The 20,137-nt window shown below is 47.8% G+C and overlaps 1 protein-coding gene across 2 annotated transcripts in view; it reads right to left on the reverse strand.

The window, feature by feature from the left end:
* Positions 1 to 13,523: 13,523 nt before the first annotated feature.
* Positions 13,524 to 20,137, reverse strand: part of LOC149427475 (uncharacterized) — a 54,509-nt gene continuing 47,895 nt past the window's right edge. For both annotated transcript variants that reach the window (XM_089667990.1, XM_089667991.1), the window contains exon 6: positions 13,524 to 14,378. In XM_089667990.1, the coding sequence (XP_089524116.1) occupies positions 13,777 to 14,378 (602 nt within the window). In that variant the 3' untranslated portion in view covers positions 13,524 to 13,776. The remainder of the gene's footprint in view (positions 14,379 to 20,137) is intronic.

Below are 20,137 nucleotides of genomic sequence, written 5' to 3' on the forward strand. Positions count from 1 at the left end.
GAGGAGCAGGAGCATCTGGTAGAGGAGGAGGAAGAGGAGACAGAGGACCTAGACGCACCGTGGCAGTATGCTGTGGAGATGGAGGCAGGGAGTCCCTCGCATTCCTTGGCACAAATGGCCCATAGCATGCTCGGTTGCTTGCGTAGCGACAGCCGAATAATAACCATCAGACAGAGGGATGACTTTTGGCTGTCCACCTTGTTGGACCCTCGCTACCGTTCAAAAATGGTGGCCTTTTTCACACCTGCTGAGAGGGAGGCCAAAATAACGTACTATAAAAAACACCTATGTAGTCAGCTGGTCTCTGCCTGTCTGCGCCAACGTCCATCCTCAGACACTGTGGGCCCTGTGCGCTCGTGTTCCGCTGCCATGGCAGCAGGGGAGGGGTGGGGTGGTAGGAGCAGTGGCAGCTCCACCAGCAGCGGCTGCCTCAGTCTGCAGTCGATGATGAGTAGCTTTCTTCACCAGCGCAGTGAGGAAACTACTAACCAGCCGCAGCAGCAGCAGCAGCATCAGGTGGACCTGGAGCAGGACCTCAAACAACAGGCTTAGGCCTACTTGGACAGCACCCTGCCAACCGAGGTAGACAATCCCCTTGACTACTGGGCAACGAAACTTGACCTTTGGCCCCAACTAGCTGAATTTGCCCTTGAAAGGCTGTCATGCCCGGCCAGTAGCGTGGCATCGGAGCGCGTGTTTAGTGCGGCAGGAGGTATTGCAACTCCGCGGAGGACACGACTGTCCACCCAAAGTGTGGAGAGACTCACGTTTGTGAAAATGAATCAGGCGTGGATTAGTCTGGATTTCAAACCACCAGTTCCTGACACAACTGACTAAATCCGCCATGAATCATGCCCCAAACATGTGCCACTTTCAGGTCTCCTCACACTGCTGGTGTGTTCCATTTTTTGTCATAGGGTGCTGGCAGATTACGGGCCTCCCATAGCTGCTGCCAGGCCCCTAATCTGCCATGGGCCCCTATACCGCCTCCTCATGCTGCTGCCAAGTCCAGAGTCTCTCATGGGTCCCTGTACGGCCTCCCATTGCTGCTGCCTCCATCGCCACACTCTGCCATGTGCCACTTTCAGGTCTCCTCACACTGCTGGTGTGTTCCATTTTTTGTCATAGGGTGCTGGCAGATTACGGGCCTCCCATAGCTGCTGCCAGGCCCCTAATCTGCCATGGGCCCCTATACCGCCTCCTCATGCTGCTGCCAGGTCCAGAGTCTCTCATGGGTCCCTGTACGGCCTCCCATTGCTGCTGTCTCCATCGCCACACTCTGCCATGTGCCACTTTCAGGTCTCCTCACACTGCTGGTGGGTTCCATTTTTTGTCATAGGGTGCTGGCAGATTACGGGCCTCCCATAGCTGCTGCCAGGCCCGTAATCTGCCATGGGCCCCCGTACCGACTCCTCATGCTGCTGCCAGGCCCGTAATCTGTCATGGGCCACTGTTGTCGCTTGTTGGCATATTCCGCTCGTTCAGATGCTCCTTCTCCTGCTACTCCTCTTCACGGATTCCGTCAGCAGTCTTTCTTGGAATCCGTTTCCAAGAGACAACAGTTTGCGAGCACGCACCCGACGGTGCAGAAGCTGAACGTCCTCCTGTCCAAGTTGCTGCTGCCAGGCTCGTAATCTGTCATGCGCCCCTGTACCGCCTCCTCATGCTGCTGCCAGGTCCAGAGTGTGTCATGGGCCCCCGTACCGACTCCTCATGCTGCTGCCAGGCCCGTAATCTGTCATGGGCCCCTGTACCGCCTCCCCATGCTGCTGCCAGGTCCAGAGTGTGTCATGGGTCCCTGTACGGCCTCCCATTGCTGCTGCCAGGCCCGTAATCTGCCATGGGCCCCTGTACCGACTCCTCATGCTGCTGCCAGGCCCGTAATCTGTCATGGGCCCCTGTACCGCCTCCTCATGCTGCTGCCAGGTCCAGAGTGTGTCATGGGTCCCTGTACGGCCTCCCATTGCTGCTGTCTCTATCGCCACACTCTGCCATGTGCCACTTTCAGGTCTCCTCACACTGCTGGTGGTTTCCATTTTTGTCATAGGGTGCTGTATGGCCTCCCATTGCTGCTGCCTCCACCGCCACACTGTGGCTCCACACTCTGGTTTTGGCCCCGTGACTGCCCAAATGAGTGAAGTGTGCGGTGATTCTAAGATCGACGGCACTCATCTGCATGTCATACTGACTGACAGTATTATTTCTCTTCCCCAGCAGACTCCAAGGGCATTTAAATTAAAGGTACAGTGTTCTGCACTAATATTAAGTCTCTCTGAAGCCTAGAAACACCCTTTTTTAAGTTAAATTCACAGCGAATTTATTCGACTCGAATCGAATATTGTCCACGAATTCGCCGAATCAGTCGAATCGAATTTTTCATTTCTTCGCTCATCTCTAGTGAGGAGACCTGAAAGTGGCACATGGCAGAGTGTGGCGATGGAGACAGCAGCAATGGGAGGCCGTACAGGGACCCATGACAGACTCTGGACCTGGCAGCAGCATGAGGAGGCGGTATATAGGGGCCCATGGCAGATTAGGGGCCTGGCAGCAGCAATGGGAGGCCCGTAATCTGCCAGCACCCTATGTCAAAAAATTCTACACACCAGCAGTGTGAGGAGACCTGAAAGTGGCACATGGCAGAGTGTGGCGATGGAGACAGCAGCAATGGGAGGCCGTACAGGGACCCATGACAGACTCTGGACCTGGCAGCAGCATGAGGAGGCGGTATATAGGGGCCTATGGCAGATTAGGGGCCTGGCAGCAGCTATGGGAGGCCCGTAATCTGCCAGCACCCTATGTCAAAAAACTGAACACACCAGCAGTGTTTGAGGAGACCTGAAAGTGGCACATGGCAGAGTGTGGCGATGGAGACAGCAGCAATGGGAGGTCTCCCATTGTCCCAACATGGCCCAAATAGTCCCAACATGGGCCCCCTGGCCACGCTTGACTTTCTGGCCACATAGTCGACATACGGCTACGTTTACTTCCTCGGGCGGCTTGACGAAAAATTGCCACACCGCCGAGTAGGAAACTTTGCCCCCGATACTCCTCACTGGCTGACTGCTGCTTCCTCCGTGCACACCGGCACCACTACTGGCCGTGGTGGTAGGCTGCAGTGGAGCTGGTGCTCTACTCCGTGGCCGTTTGGCTCCACTGACACTGCTTCCACTGACACTGCTGCGACCCTCCTGCTGTCTCCTGGGCAACCCACCGACTGTTTCGCTCACTGCCAAGCTGCCACCCTCTTCTCCTGATGATGCGGAAGAAATTGCCTGATGACGACGAGGCTGCCAAGTGCGATCAGCCTCATCATCATCAAGTAGGGTCTCCGCCTCACTACTAGCCCCCTCGGCTGCGTCTGGGTCAGGAGATAGACCTGTCTCTAGACCGGCTACCGGGCCACTCTCCTCGCCACTACTTCTTCGCCTAGCTGCTGAAAAGGCGGATGTCTCCCCCCGTTCCTGACCGCCCTCTGTTAGCTCTTCCTCACTGTACAGTGGGGCTGAGCCCACAGCATGCGATACTTCGCTTGGTGAGGGAACACCAAAGGACAGGGGCAGGTAGAGGACACGTGATTTCAGTGGGCTAGGTCCCGGGCCATGCCAACTAACGGTTGTGTCTGACGTACCCACCGACCGTTGGCTGTAGGTGTCAGAGGTGACCTGGGAAGAGGAAGACGACCGAGCCAACCAATCGACGACGGCAGGGTTGTCGGTGGAGACACGACCGCTGGATGACACCGGGAGCACTGGCCTCTGGCTGCGAATAGTGCTGCCTCGACCCCTTCCTCTGCTGCCACGTCTGCTCGCTCCTAAAACATTGCCTCCTCTGCCACTCCTCTGCATGTTGTCTGACATACTCTTTAATTAAACGATTATGTGTCCCTGAGTAACAATTCTGTGTCCCTGAGTAACAATTCTGTGTCTGTGCGAGTAACAATTCTGTGGCCCTAAGTAACAGTTCTGTGGCCCTCAGTAACAATTCTGTGTCCCTGATTAACGTTTCTGTGGCCCCAAGTAACAGTTCTGTGGCCCTCAGTAACAATTCTGTGTCTGTGCGAGTAACAATTCTGTGTCTGTGCGAGTAACAATTCTGTGGCCCTAAGTAAAGTTTCTGTGGCCCTAAGTAACAATTCTCTGGCACTCAGTAACAATTCTGTCTGTCCCTGAGTAACAATTCTCTGGCACTCAGTAACAATTCTGTCTGTCCCTGAGTAAAAATTCTGTGGCCCTAAGTAAAGTTTCTGGGGCCCTGAGTAACAATTATCTGGCACTCAGTAACAATTCTGTCTGTCCCTGAGTAACAATTCTCTGGCACTCAGTAACAATTCTGTCTGTCCCTGAGTAACAATTCTGTGGCCCTAATTAAAGTTTCTGTGGCCCTAAGTAACAATTCTCTGGCACTCAGTAACAATTCTGTCTGTCCCTGAGTATGAATTCCGTGGCCCTAACTAGCGTTTCTTTGTCCCTAAGTAAAGTTTCTGTGGCCCTCAGTAACAGTTCTGTGTCTGTGCGAGTAACAATTCTGTGTCTGTGCGAGTAACAATTCTGTGGCCCTAAGTAAAGTTTCTGTGGCCCTAAGTAACAATTCTCTGGCACTCCGTAACAATTCTGTCTGTCCCTGAGTAACAATTCTCTGGCACTCAGTAACAATTCTGTCTGTCCCTGAGTAAAAATTCTGTGGCCCTAAGTAAAGTTTCTGTGGCCCTGAGTAACAATTCTCTGGCACTCCGTAACAATTCTGTCTGTCCCTGAGTAACAATTCTCTGGCACTCAGTAACAATTCTGTCTGTCCCTGAGTAACAATTCTCTGGCACTCAGTAACAATTCTGTCTGTCCCTGAGTAAAAATTCTGTGGCCCTAATAACGTTTCTGTGGCCCTAAGTAACAATTCTCTGGCACTGAGTAACAATTCTGTCTGTCCCTGAGTATGAATTCTGTGGCCCTAACTAGCGTTTCTTTGTCCCTAAGTAACAGTTCTGTGGCCCTGAGTAACAATTCTGTGTCTGTGCGAGTAACAATTCTGTGGCCCTAAGTAACAGTTCTGTGGCCCTCAGTAACAGTTCTGTGTCTGTGCGAGTAACAATTCTGTGTCTGTGCGAGTAACAATTCTGTGGCCCTAAGTAACAGTTCTGTGGCCTTCAGTAACAATTCTGTGTCTGTGCGAGTAACAATTCTGTGTCTGTGCGAGTAACAATTCTGTGGCCCTAAGTAAAGTTTCTGTGGCCCTAAGTAACAATTCTCTGGCACTCAGTAACAATTCTGTCTGTCCCTGAGTAACAATTCTCTGGCACTCAGTAACAATTCTGTCTGTCCCTGAGTAAAAATTCTGTGGCCCTAAGTAAAGTTTCTGGGGCCCTGAGTAACAATTCTCTGGCACTCAGTAACAATTCTGTCTGTCCCTGAGTAACAATTCTCTGGCACTCAGTAACAATTCTGTCTGTCCCTGAGTAAAAATTCTGTGGCCCTAAGTAAAGTTTCTGTGGCCCTAAGTAACAATTCTCTGGCACTCAGTAACAATTCTGTCTGTCCCTGAGTAACAATTCTCTGGCACTCAGTAACAATTCTGTCTGTCCCTGAGTAAAAATTCTGTGGCCCTAATTAAAGTTTCTGTGGCCCTAAGTAACAATTCTCTGGCACTCAGTAACAATTCTGTCTGTCCCTGAGTAACAATTCTCTGACACTCCGTAACAATTCTGTCTGTCCCTGAGTAACAATTCTCTGGCACTCAGTAACAATTCTGTCTGTCCCTGAGTAAAAATTCTGTGGCCCTAAGTAAAGTTTCTGTGGCCCTGAGTAACAATTCTCTGGCACTCCGTAACAATTCTGTCTGTCCCTGAGTATGAATTCCGTGGCCCTAACTAGCGTTTCTTTGTCCCTAAGTAAAGTTTCTGTGGCCCTCAGTAACAGTTCTGTGTCTGTGCGAGTAACAATTCTGTGTCTGTGCGAGTAACAATTCTGTGGCCCTAAGTAAAGTTTCTGTGGCCCTAAGTAACAATTCTCTGGCACTCAGTAACAATTCTGTCTGTCCCTGAGTAACAATTCTCTGGCACTCAGTAACAATTCTGTCTGTCCCTGAGTAAAAATTCTGTGGCCCTAAGAAAAGTTTCTGTGGCCCTAAGTAACAATTCTCTGGCACTCAGTAACAATTCTGTCTGTCCCTGAGTATGAATTCCGTGGCCCTAACTAGCGTTTCTTTGTCCCTAAGTAAAGTTTCTGTGGCCCTCAGTAACAGTTCTGTGTCTGTGCGAGTAACAATTCTGTGGCCCTAAGTAAAGTTTCTGTGGCCCTAAGTAACAATTCTCTGGCACTCAGTAACAATTCTGTCTGTCCCTGAGTAAAAATTCTGTGGCCCTAATTAAAGTTTCTGTGGCCCTAAGTAACAATTCTCTGGCACTCAGTAACAATTCTGTCTGTCCCTGAGTAACAATTCTCTGACACTCCGTAACAATTCTGTCTGTCCCTGAGTAACAATTCTCTGGCACTCAGTAACAATTCTGTCTGTCCCTGAGTAAAAATTCTGTGGCCCTAAGTAAAGTTTCTGTGGCCCTGAGTAACAATTCTCTGGCACTCCGTAACAATTCTGTCTGTCCCTGAGTATGAATTCCGTGGCCCTAACTAGCGTTTCTTTGTCCCTAAGTAAAGTTTCTGTGGCCCTCAGTAACAGTTCTGTGTCTGTGCGAGTAACAATTCTGTGTCTGTGCGAGTAACAATTCTGTGGCCCTAAGTAAAGTTTCTGTGGCCCTAAGTAACAATTCTCTGGCACTCAGTAACAATTCTGTCTGTCCCTGAGTAACAATTCTCTGGCACTCAGTAACAATTCTGTCTGTCCCTGAGTAAAAATTCTGTGGCCCTAAGAAAAGTTTCTGTGGCCCTAAGTAACAATTCTCTGGCACTCAGTAACAATTCTGTCTGTCCCTGAGTATGAATTCCGTGGCCCTAACTAGCGTTTCTTTGTCCCTAAGTAAAGTTTCTGTGGCCCTCAGTAACAGTTCTGTGTCTGTGCGAGTAACAATTCTGTGGCCCTAAGTAAAGTTTCTGTGGCCCTAAGTAACAATTCTCTGGCACTCAGTAACAATTCTGTCTGTCCCTGAGTAACAATTCTCTGGCACTCAGTAACAATTCTGTCTGTCCCTGAGTAAAAATTCTGTGGCCCTAAGTAAAGTTTCTGTGGCCCTAAGTAACAATTCTCTGGCACTCAGTAACAATTCTGTCTGTCCCTGAGTAACAATTCTCTGGCACTGAGTAACAATTCTGTCTGTCCCTGAGTAACAATTCTGTGGCCCTAATATCGTTTCTGTGGCCCTAAGTAACAATTCTCTGGCACTGAGTAACAATTCTGTCTGTCCCTGAGTATGAATTCTGTGGCCCTAACTAGCGTTTCTTTGTCCCTAAATAACGATTCTGTGGCCCTCATTAACAATTCTGTGTCCCTGAGTAATGGTTCTCTGTCCCTAAGTAACTTTTCTCTGTCCCCAATTATCGTTTCTGTGGCCCTAACTCTGTCCCTGTCCCTAGTACAGAGCGGTCTGCCTCTGTTCAATAACTGCAGGCAAATGAAGATTTCCAAAATGGCCGCTATATATACCTCGACCATTACACAGTGCTGGCTGGCTGGCTGCTGATTGGCTGATGCGATCACATGTCGTTGAGGAATGCATTATGGGGCAGCGCGCCTTGTCTGCGCGCCTTCCCCGACATCCCCGCTCCGTCGCCGCACATGTCAGCCGCCATTTTCTGAAAAATTTCGATTCGCGCGTCCGAATTAGGCTATTTTTCGGATTCGGCACGAATCGAAATTTTTCCGATATTCGACTCGAATTCCACTTCGGATACTTCGATTCGCTCATCTCTAATAATAATGATGGAACAGTGTGAGGATTTTGGGGTGTCAGTGAATGAGAGATGCAGGTATCTGTGTTCATGAATCAGTGTGGGATTTTGGGGTGTCGGTGAATGAGGGGTGCAGTTGTTTGTGTTTATGAATCAGTGTGGGAATTTTGGGGTGTCAGTGAATGAGGGGTGCAGGTGTTTGTATTCATGAATCAGTGTGGGAATTTTGGGGTGTCAGTGAATGAGGGGTGCAGGTGTTTGTGTTCATGAATCAGAGTGGGAATTTTGGGGCATCAATGAATGAGGGGTGCAGGGATCTGTCTTCATGAATCAGTGTGGCAATTTTGGGGTATCAATGAATGAGGGGTGCAGGGGTCTGTCTTCATGAACCATTGTGGCAATTTTGGGGTATCAGTAAACGAGGGGTGTAGATGTCTATGATCATGAATCAGTGTGGGAATTTTGGGGTGTCAGTGAGTGAGGGGCAGGGTCAGGGCTAGGGGGGGTGGGAAGGGCAGCTGCCCAAGACACCAGGCTGCAGATTAATCTATCCCCCGTTCCATGCTACTGAAGCCTCCCAAAACTGGAGCTGAAGCTCCGCCCAGACACATTGCCAAACTTCAAAAAAGCAGAAAGTCTCTCCCTCCCAGGCTTGAGTTCCTGTCAGCCCAACTTGCCTCCCCCCTTCTCCGGATCTGTGTGTCTGTAAGGATCTGTCATAGTAGGAGTGGCAGCATGGGGGGTGGAGTAATCATGACAACATTAGACGACACCTCCGATCCCTGCGTCCAATCACTGGAGATCTCCCTACTGAAACAATGTCACAATAACAATCGTGCGCACTGTGCGCATGCTGAAGCGCACAGTGCGCAGAAGTCGCCAACTGTCTGCAGAGTCAATAGCTAAAGACCTCCAAACTTGGTGTGGCCTTCAGATGAGCCCAACAACAGTGCGTAGAGAGCTTCATGGAATGGGTTTCCATGGCCGAGCAGCTGCATCCAAGCCTTCCATCACCAAGTGCAATGCAAAGCGTTGGATGTCATGGTGTAAAGCACACTGCCACTGGACTCTAGAGCAGTGGAGACGTGTTCTCTGGAGAGACCAATCACGCTTCTCTGTCTGGCAATCCGATGGACATGTCTGGGTTTGGCGGTGGCCAGGAGAACGGTACTTGCCTGACTGCATTGTGCTAAGTGTAAAGTTTGGTGGAGGGGGGATTATGGTGTGGGGTTGTTTTTCAGGGGTTGGGCTTGGCCCCCTAGTTCCAGTGAAGGGAACTCTTAAGGCAACATTTTGGACAATTTTATGCTCCCAACTTTGTGGGAAGAGTTTGGGGAAGGCCCCTTCCTGTTCCAACATGACTGCCCACCAGTGCACAAAGCAAGGTCCATAAAGACATGGAGGAGCCAGTTTGGGGTGGAGGAACTTGACTGTCCTGCACAGAGTCCTGACCTCAACCCCATAGAACACCTTTGGGATGAATTAGAGCGGAGACTGCGAGCCAGGCCTCCTCCCCCGACATCAGTGCCTGACCTGACAAATGCGCTTCTGGAAGAATGGTCCAATCTTCCCATAGACACCCTCCTAAACCTTGTGGACGGCCTTCCCAGAAGAGTTGAAGCTGTTATAGCTGCAAAGCGTGGGTCCAACTCAATATTGAACCCTACGGACTAAGACTGGGGGGGCCATTAAAGGTCATGTGTGTGGAAAGGGTGGGGCCAACTCAATATTGAACCCTACGGACTAAGACTGGGGGGCCATTAAAGGTCATGTGTGTGGAAAGGCTGGCGTCCCAATACTTGGGGCAATATAGTGTATTTCTTGATCAGATAATGACTGTTCCGTAAATCTTTGGCATCGCTTAAAAAAAGTTTAGTAGAGTTAAAGGCTTGAACTGTTGTGTCCAGCTTTTCAATACACATCAAGGATTTCAATTCCTTTTTCACCATCGTTATCTTTGGAGCGTTCGGTGATGTCCAAGATTGCAAAATACTTCTCTGAGCAGTTACCATGGATAAAGATGACCAGGTCATTGTTAAATTTCAGAGATATTTGTGAAGATGTTAAGATTGGGAGGAAGGGTTGAAATACCCGAAGAGACACATTATGGGATCCTTTTTGATTTGTATGCCTGAAATGGTGTGGATATAGTTTGAAGTAGAAATCTTGGTACAACTCCACGGTCTATGCAGCAGAGTGGGTCTTAAAGTACCACGCCAGGAACAGGTTGATAATGATGGGTGTGACTTATTGACCATGCTGGGCATGTACGCCCGATGTAATATTTTAAATTGTGTCTCCCTCCAGTGTTCACTAATGACCAAACTGCGAGTTTTTCGACCTCCATCCAGAAGCTCATCAGCTAATGATTCATGTGAGAATTCTTTAGTCCGACTTTTTAGTAATATATGTCTTGCCGATGATGTCACTTGATCATTTAATGGGGCGTAGAGGTCAGATATCGAATATCTTTGATTTTTTTAATTGCTCGATCTACGAAGGATCTTTATTTGGGCCATAACAAGTCTCGATATACTTAGTCAATTCAATGACAAAATTGCTTTGATCTTCTGGAAGATTGAATTCTGTGGAAAGATTTTAGTTTGAAGGAGTCTTGATGAAGAGTAGATGTCATTGTTCGCCTTCCTTTTGTACACCATACACTGGGAATTTCTGCTGTAACAACTTTAGGGTTTCCAAAAATAGGAAGGTATTTAGAGATCATCGAAGGCAATTTTAGAGATCTCCTTACTGTGCGCCATACAACAAGGGTACCACGCCCCAGGAGATTATTTTGACAATTATTTGGTAGAGACCTTGAATTGCAGTACAATGGCTGCACGGCTCAGGGGGTCAAACATCGCTTTCTCATATTCCTTGTTTGAATAATTACAGAACTCTAATATCCAATCAATGCCAATTCTTAAAAGACATGGAGTCTGGCTTCAATTTATTAGTGTAGCTAAATCTGCTAGTACATCTAACACTCCCCTGCCCCCCCCCCCCCAGACTGACAATTACTGTATGCTGTCCATGGGTGCCCCCTGTGGTCCTTCCTCCACTATATGCTACCCACTCCTGACTCCTGAATATGTACACCTCACACCTGCACTCTGTATGCTACCCACTCCTGACTCCTGAATATGTACACCTTACCCCAGCACTCTGTATGCTACCCACTCCTGAATATGTACACCTTACCCCCGCACTCTGTATGCTACCCACTCCTGACTCCTGAATATGTACACCTTACCCCTGCACTCTGTATGCTACCCACTCCTGACTCCTGAATATGTACACCTTACCCCAGCACTCTGTATGCTACCCACTCCTGACTCCTGAATATGTACACCTTACCCCTGCACTCTGTATGCTACCCACTCCTGACTCCTGAATATGTACACCTTACCCCAGCACTCTGTATGCTACCCACTCCTGACTCCTGAATATGTACACCTCACCCCCGCACTCTGTATTCTATCCACTACTGACTTCTGAATATGTACACCTCACCCCCGCACTCTGTATGCTATCTGCTCCTGACTCCTGAATATGTACACCTTACCCCCGCACTCTGTATGCTACCCACTCCTGACTCCTGAATATGTACATTTTACCCCCGCACTCTGTATGCTACCCACTCCTTACCCCAGCATTCACTGTATCCGCTCTCCCCGGACCCCGCATTCACTATATTCACTCTCCCCGGACCCCGCATTCAGTATGTCCACTCTCCCCGGACCCCGCATTCACTGTATCCGCTCTCCCCGGACCCTGCATTCACTATATCCGCTCTCCCCGGACCCCGCATTCACTATATCCGCTCTCCCAGGACCCCGCATTCACTGTATCCGCTCTCCCCGGACCCTGCATTCACTATATCCGCTCTCCACGGACCCCGCATTCACTGTATCCGCTCTCCCCGGACCCTGCATTCACTATATCCGCTCTCCCCGGACCCCGCATTCACTATATCCTCTCTCCCCGGACCCCGCATTCACTGTATCCTCTCTCCCCGGACCCTGCATTCACTATATCCGCTCTCCACGGACCCCGCATTCACTGTATCCGCTCTCCCCCGACCCTGCATTCACTATATCCGCTCTCCACGGACCCCGCATTCACTGTATCCGCTCTCCCCCGACCCTGCATTCACTATATCCGCTCTCCACGGACCCCGCATTCACTGTATCCGCTCTCCCCCGACCCTGCATTCACTATATCCTCTCTCCCCGGACCCCGCATTCACTATATCCGCTCTCCCCGGACCCTGCATTCACTATATCCGCTCTCCACGGACCCCGCATTCACTGTATCCGCTCTCCCCCGACCCTGCATTCACTATATCCGCTCTCCACGGACCCCGCATTTACTATATCCGCTCTCCCCGGACCCCGCATTCACTATATCCGCTCTCCCCGGACCCCGCATTCACTGTATCCCCTCTCCCCGGACCCCGCATTCACTATATCCGCCCTCCCCGGACCCCGCATTCACTGTATCCGCTCTCCACGGACCCCGCATTCACTATATCCGCTCTCCACGGACCCCGCATTCACTGTATCCGCTCTCCCCCGACCCCGCATTCACTATATCCGCTCTCCCCGGACCCCGCATTCACTGTATCCGCTCTCCCCGGACCCTGCATTCACTACATCCGCTCTCCCCGGACCCCGCATTCACTACATCCGCTCTCCCCGGACCCCGCATTCACTACATCCGCTCTCCCCGGACCCCGCATTCACTACATCCGCTCTCCCCGGACCCCGCATTCACTATATCCGCTCTCCCCGGACCCCGCATTCACTACATCCGCTCTCCCCGGACCCCGCATTCACTATATCCGCTCTCCCCGGACCCCGCATTCACTATATCCACTCTCCCCGGACCCCGCATTCACTATATCCGCTCTCCCCAGACCCCGCATTCACTATATCCGCTCTCCCCGGACCCCGCATTCACTATATCCGCTCTCCCCGGACCCCACATTCACTATATCCGCTCTCCCCGGACCCCGCATTCACTATATCCGCTCTCCCCGGACCCCCCATTCCCTATATCCGCTCTCCCCGGACCCCGCATTCACTATATCCGCTCTCCCCGGACCCCGCATTCACTATATCCGCTCTCCCCGGACCCCGCATTCACTGTATCCGCTCTCCCCGGACCCCACATTCACTATATCCGCTCTCCCTGGACCCCGCATTCACTGTATCCGCTCTCCCCGGACCCCGCATTCACTATATCCGCTCTCCAGGACGATACAACCAACCTGAGCTGACTACAGCCCACCCAAAAACTACGTTTAGATAGTAGGCCCCTGTTTAGGACAAGGAGACTACACTCCCATCGATTTCCGTGAGGTTCAGATTCGGCATCCCAAATTTGGGCAAAGCATCCCAAACCGAAACCTGGAACGCTTTGACCCTTTGCTAATTCTCCCTACGATGAATGTTACCAGTAGATGCCAGATATTTGCAGGGCGGTGATTGTTCTTGGACTTACCTTATCACATCTACCACAGTTATTGCCCCCCGTACTAGGCCGGTAGTGTTTGAGGGACCTCCTTTGTGGTTCTAACCCTTGTGACCGCCTACAAATACTTGTATTGAAATGGAAGAAAGTGATGACACCCACTTCAAACCAACCAATCAGATTTCAGGAACTAGAATAAAGCAAAAACACAAAGAATGCAGTTTCTATATATTTATTTATCATGCTTTATGTTACTTATTTATTGTTTAAGATCCTAAGATTATAAAACAACCAGGACATAGCTCCTATGAGAACACACGGATTCCTTGATTATTCGATCTTCACTTATCATTGTCTTTGCCAACCCTCTCTATGGATGGGGATGACAAATAAATCATCATCTCTGTAATTCAGAACCAACAATTGGGGCATTTTGAGAACAAAGTGTAAATGATGAGCTCATTCGCTTTCACTGAAGTCTGGGCTGGACAAGAACTTCCCCTTTGATTTCATAATATAGAGATACCCAATTAATGACATTTCCATTGTGTCTGCCAGAGATGACTTTATGGATGTCTTCTGGTGTCAGGGCATAATCCCACATGTGGACGTCACTTATTTCACCAACCAATGACTGAGAAGCTTCAAACCCCCCACCAAAAGAGTCTTGTTCCTGTCCCAGGACAATGCTGGCTTCAGCTGCGATAGAAGACCCTTTCATGGAGACTCTTCTGGGGTAGAGTTTCCCATTGACCCAAAGTTGGACCACTCCAGTGTTGGAGTCCCAGGTCACACAGATGTGCCTCCAGTCCAAAGACTCCGAGTCGGTCCTAAAATAAGTGTCTTCCTGGTTGATGTGTACAGAACAAGTGTTTGGGGGCTGTAGGTAGATGAGAAAGGCGTTGTCCTTCCCGGGAGTAGCAAGAGAGAAGGGAGTATAGGGGCGGGAAAGGTCAGTATAGGAACGTAGACAGACGCTGACTTCCTGCAATGGTCTTGTAATTTCAGGTCTCAGAATGACATGAGCTGTGCTGGTTTCTTTGGGGAAGACGAAGACTTTACTCTCCAAGTCTAGGGAAGGAAACAGACAAAGATCATTACTGCTACAGATCAATACCGAACAATAAATTCTTAAATTATTTATAGATGCTTTCAGGCTGGTTGCCTACAATGTGTGAGTTAGGCAGTTGGCTGGCTCAGGCTGGGTAAGGGGTTAATGATTTGTACCTCTACTCCTGGGCTTTTTGGACCCAGTCTACCCACCCTGTGATATATATATATATATACATACACACTATATTGCCAAAAGTATTGGGACAGCCCTCCAAATCATTGGGTTCAGATGTTCCAATCACCTCCATGACCACAGGTGAAAACTCCTATTGAAACAATGTCACAATAACAATCGGAAGGTACGTGTTGTCAGTTTAGTGGATGTTTGTGTTACAAAATCTTTAGGATTGCATCACTTATTGAAAATGTCTTAGTATTTATTCAGTATAGAGAAATGATGATATCAACTGTGATACACTATATTGCCCAAAGTATTGGCCCCTCCCCCCAATAATGTGATTCAGGTGTTCCAATCCCCTCCCAATCATGTGATTCAGGTGTTCCAATCCCCTCCATATTATGTGATTCAGGTGTTCCAATCCCCTCCATATCATGTGATTCAGGTGTTCCAATCCCTTTCATATCATGTGATTCAGATGTCCCAATCCCCTCCATATCATGTGATTCAGGTGTTCCAATCCCTTTCATATCATGTGATTCAGATGTCCCAATCCCCTCCATATCATGTGATTCAGGTGTTCAAATCCCCTCCCAATCATGTGATTTAGGTGTTCCAATCCCCTCCATATCATGTGATTCAGGTGTTCCAATCCCCTCCCAATCATGTGATTCAGGTGATCCAATCCCCTCCATGGACACAGGTGTATACAATCAAGCCCCTAGGCATGCAGACGGCTTCTACAAACATTGGTGAAAGAATGGGTCGCTCTCAGGAGCTCAGTGACTCCAAGCGTGGTCCCGTGATAGGTGGCCACCTGGGCAATAAGTCCATTCGTGACATTTCCTGGCTACTAAATATTCCACGCTCAACTGTTAGTGGGATTATAACAAAGTGGAAGCCACTGGGAACAACAGCCACTCAGCCACCAAGTGGTAGGCCACGTCACATGACAGGGCGGGGTCAGCGCATGCTGAAGCATACAGTACGCAGAAGTCACCAACTGTCTGCAGAGTCAATAGCTAAAGACCTCCAAACTTGGTGTGGCCTTCAGATGAGCCCAACAACAGTGCGTAGAGAGCTTCATGGAATGGGTTTCCATGGCCGAGCAGCTGCATCCAAGTCTTCCATCACCAAGTGCAGTGCAAAGCGTTGGATGCCGTAGTGTAAAGCACGCCGCCACTGGACTCTAGAGCAGTGGAGACGTGTTCTCTGGAGTGACCAATCACACTTCTCTGTCTGGCAATCTGATGGATGTGTTTGGGTTTGGCAATTGCTAGGAGAATGGTACTTGCCTGACTGCATTGTGCCAAGTGTAAAGTTTGGTGGAGGGGGGATTATGGTGTGGGGTTGTATTGACCATTCTGGAAGAATGGTCCAACCTTCCCATAGACACTCTCCTAAACCTTGTGGACGGCCTTCCCAGAAGAGTTGAAGCTGTTATAGCTGCAAAGGGCGGGGCCAACTCAATATTGAAGCTTACGGACTGAGACTTGGATGTCATTAAAGTTCATGTTTGTGTACAGGCAGACTTCCCAATACTTCTGGCAATATAGTGTTTATGAAGGAAGGCCGATTTCCAGAGCTCTGGCCCACTCAAGAAGATGTCTTGACTGCTATGGAACCCCCAAGGGGGACTGCTGTGCCCTGCAATCAAATTGGAAGTCATCGGTAGCCCAGAGAACCACCAAGGCTTGTAAAACACCATATATGGACCTTGTTGAGGAATGCCTGGAAAGCCTGGCTGAGAAGTACAGGGGACGTGGCATGGAACTGTTCAAGTGGACTGTGTTGCAAAATCATTAGTAAAGCTGCATCAACTGTACTAAGTCTGGTCTGAAGTTACTTTAAAGAGATGCATGGTGGTTCCTGAAGTATAAAAGATTATTATTATTATTATTATTATTACATGGAGTTTATATAGCGCCAAAGGGTTTGCTCAGCGCTGTACAATAGGGGGGACAATACATGGCACAGTACAACAAAAACAGACAGCGTACGAGGGGTAAGAGGGCCCTACTCTTTCAAGCTTACAATCTAGGAGGGAGGGGGTAGTGGAACAATAGGAAGTGGCTGAGGGGGATGAAGTGGCTGAGGGGGATGAAGTGGTGGGAGGAATGAGGGAGGATGGCCGTTAGGTGAGGGTGGGGTAGGCTTCCCTGAAGAGATGGGTTTGAGGGAGCGCCTGAATGTGGGGAGGGAAGGCGACAGTCGGATGGATTGGGGCAGTGAGTTCCAGAGGATAGGGGAGGACCTGGAGAAGTCCTGCAGTCGTGCATGGGAGGAGGAGACCAGGGAGCAGGATAGAAGGAGGTCCTGTGAGGAGCGAAGGGTACGGGTAGGGTGGTACTTGGGGATCAGGTTGGTGAGGTAGTCAGGGGCAGTGTTATGAACGGCTTTGTAGGTCAGGATTAGAAGTTTAAATTTGATGCGTTGGGCAATCGGGAGCCAGTGGAGGGAGAGGCAGAGGGGGGTGGCAGAGGTGGAGCGGGTGGTGAGGTGGATGAGTCTGGCCGCTGAGTTCAGGATGGTCTAGAGCGGGGAGAGCCTGCACTTGGGTAGGCCAATGAGAAGAGAGTTGCAGTAGTCAAGGCGTGAGATGATGAGGGAGTGTAAAAGATGACAATTTTGTGTAAAAAAAATAATTTTTTTCCTTCATTTCCACATTTTCCAAAAACATGTGGCAAAATACATGTGTCTTCAAAGATGTCCGGGCTTGGGAAGGGTTTATTGAAGGGGTGTTTGCTTTCCAAAATGTAGTTTTCTGGGAGTTTCTACTGTCCTGGTGCTCCAGGGCCTTCAAAAATGTGATAGGTAGATGGGAAATTAGATGTGTAATTTATGGCCTTAGAAAGCTTGAAGGTGCCACTTGGATTGTGGGCCCTATATGTGGATAGGCTGTGAAAAACTCTCACATACGTGGTATCACCATACTCAAGAGGAGTAGCAAAATGTGTTTGGGGTGTAGTTTTAAGCATGACTATGTGTTAGAAATATCTTGATTGACAGCTTTATGTAAAAATAATAATTTTCATTTTATTTCCTTCATTTTCCAAAAACTTGTGGAAAAAAAATAGCATTTTCCAAAGACTCATTTATGGGGGTTATTTACTAAAACTGGAGAGGGCAAAATCAGGCTCAGTTCTGCAGAGAAACCAGCAGCTTCTAACCTCGGCTTGTTCAATGAAGCTTTGGCAATGGTTTCTATGCCGAAGTGAACCTGATTTTGCACTTTTCAGGGTTAGTAAATAAACCCCATGCCTCTTTCAAAAATGTGGTCATTTTGGAAGAGTTTCTATTGTCCTGGTGCTCCAGGGCCTTCAACAATGTGATAGGCAGTCAGAAAATTAGATGTGTAATTTGTGAGCAATTTATACTTCTTTAACCATTAGCTGCCCGGCCAATGGCCGTTTGGCGGCTTCAGATGTGCTCCTCCATTCCGGGTGCACGCCATTTGGCGTGCTCCCGCACATGCGCCGTTTGCGCTAGTGCAGAGCGGCGCAGCAGTGCGATCTGTCGGCGCCCGTGCACCTCGGACACGGCCGATGACAGATCCGAGTACCGGCTCCCGTTGCTGGTACCATGTGACCTGCTGTGACCAATCACAGCAGGTCACATGACAGTTGTATACAATGGATGGCTTCATTCATGATGCCATCCATTGTATACTAGTGCCTAGCTGTGAATGGTCACAGCTAATCACATGCACATGTCATGTGATTAGCTGTGACCAAATCACAGCTAAGCACAAAAAAAAAAAAAAAAAGCGGAATGAATCGATTTCATTCAGGTAAATGCTTGCTTATAGCAAAGTAATTCTTTGCTATAAGCAAATTGTGTAAAAAAAATAAATAAAAAAAAATACTGATCACTTCCCCAAAGTAGTACAATGTTACTATGGTAACAATGTACTATTTTGGTCATAGTAAAATATGAAGAAAAATCTTTAAAAAAATAAAAAAAAATGTAATAAAAAATTAAATATAATAAAAAAAAAAAATATATATATATATATTTTTTTTTTCATACTGTCACCAGTCAGTGTCCCTGTTCACCGCCATGCCAGTTATATGATGACGCTGTACTGCACTGGTGACAGTATGTAAAAAAAAAAATAGTGAAAATAATTTTTTTCATTTTTTCATTTTCGGAAAAATTATGACAAAAAAATACAACTTCAAAAAACTCGCCATGCCTCTTATGAAGTACATTGGACTGTCTACTCTGCAAAAAGGGGTCATTTGGGGATATCTGTACTGTCCTGACATTTGGGGGATATCTGTACTGTCCTGACATTTGGGGGATATCTGTATTGTTCTGACATTTGGGGGATATCTGTCCTGTCCTGACATTTGGGGGATATCTGTACTGTCCTGACATTTGGGGGATATCTGTACTGTCCTGACATTTGGGGGATATCTGTACTATTCTGACATTCTTGGACCTCAAGAAATTAGATTGGCCGTCAGTACTTCAGGATTGATCAATATTCAGATCTATACCATAGTTTGTGAACTCTATAACTTTCCTACAAACTAAATAATACATCCTAATTTGGGTTATTTCCACCAAAGACATGGAGCAGAATACATCTCGGCCTAAATTTATGAAGAACAATTATTTATTTGTAAACTTTTATAACAGAAACAAAGAAAAACGTGTTTTTTTTTCAAAATTTTTGGTCTTTTTTTGTTAATTTAGCAAAAAATAAAAACCCCAGCGGTAATTAAATACCACCAAAAGAAAGCTCTAGTTGTGTGAAGAAAATGATAAAATTTTAGTTTGGGTACAATGTTGTATGACCGCGCAATTGTCATTCAAAGTGTGAGAGCACTGAAACCTGAAAAATGGCCTGGGCAGGAAGGTGTAAAATTGCACGGTATTGAAACGGTTAAAAGCCCAAAGGTGCTCCTTGGATTTTGGGCCCTTCTTTGCATCTAGGCTGTGAAAACAATTAGTGAATTTGTGTGATACACAAGATACAATGTCTGGTGTGCAGACATTAAAAAATCTCTCACACATGCGGTACCCCCATACTCAGAAGGAGCAGCAGAAGGTGTTCTGCAATGTATATCTAAGCAAGCCCATGCTGTGTGAGACATAACTTGTTAAAATGACAACTCTACGAAAAAAAAAACATTTCTTCATTTTCCAAAAAATTGTGACAATAAATTGCAACTTCCAAAAAGCAGGTCACCCTTTTTCAGCACATTGGACTGTCCACTTTCCAAAAAAGGGGTCATTTGTACTGTCCTGGCATTATTGGGTCTCAAAAAATGACATCACGTTTGATCCATTTTCAAATACAGTATATACCGTTTGTAGACTCTATGACTTTCACACAGACTAAATAATATACACCGATTTGAACTTTTTTTTTTTAACTAAAGAAATGAGGCAGAATACACTTTGGCCTAAATTTATTAATTTTTTTTCTTGCAAACTTTTATAGCAGAAACTAAGAAAAATGTTTTTGTTTCCAAAAGTTTTGGTATTTTTTCATTTTATAGCAAAAAAAAAAAAACCCCAGTGGTGAATAAATACCACCAAAAAATATCTGTCTGTCTCAAAAAAATATATATGGGTACAGTGCTGCATG

The sequence above is a fragment of the Staurois parvus genome, unplaced genomic scaffold (assembly GCF_062004578.1).
Source record: "Staurois parvus isolate SC_StPar_1 unplaced genomic scaffold, SC_StPar_1.0 ptg003726l, whole genome shotgun sequence".
Taxonomy (NCBI): Eukaryota; Metazoa; Chordata; class Amphibia; order Anura; family Ranidae; genus Staurois; species Staurois parvus.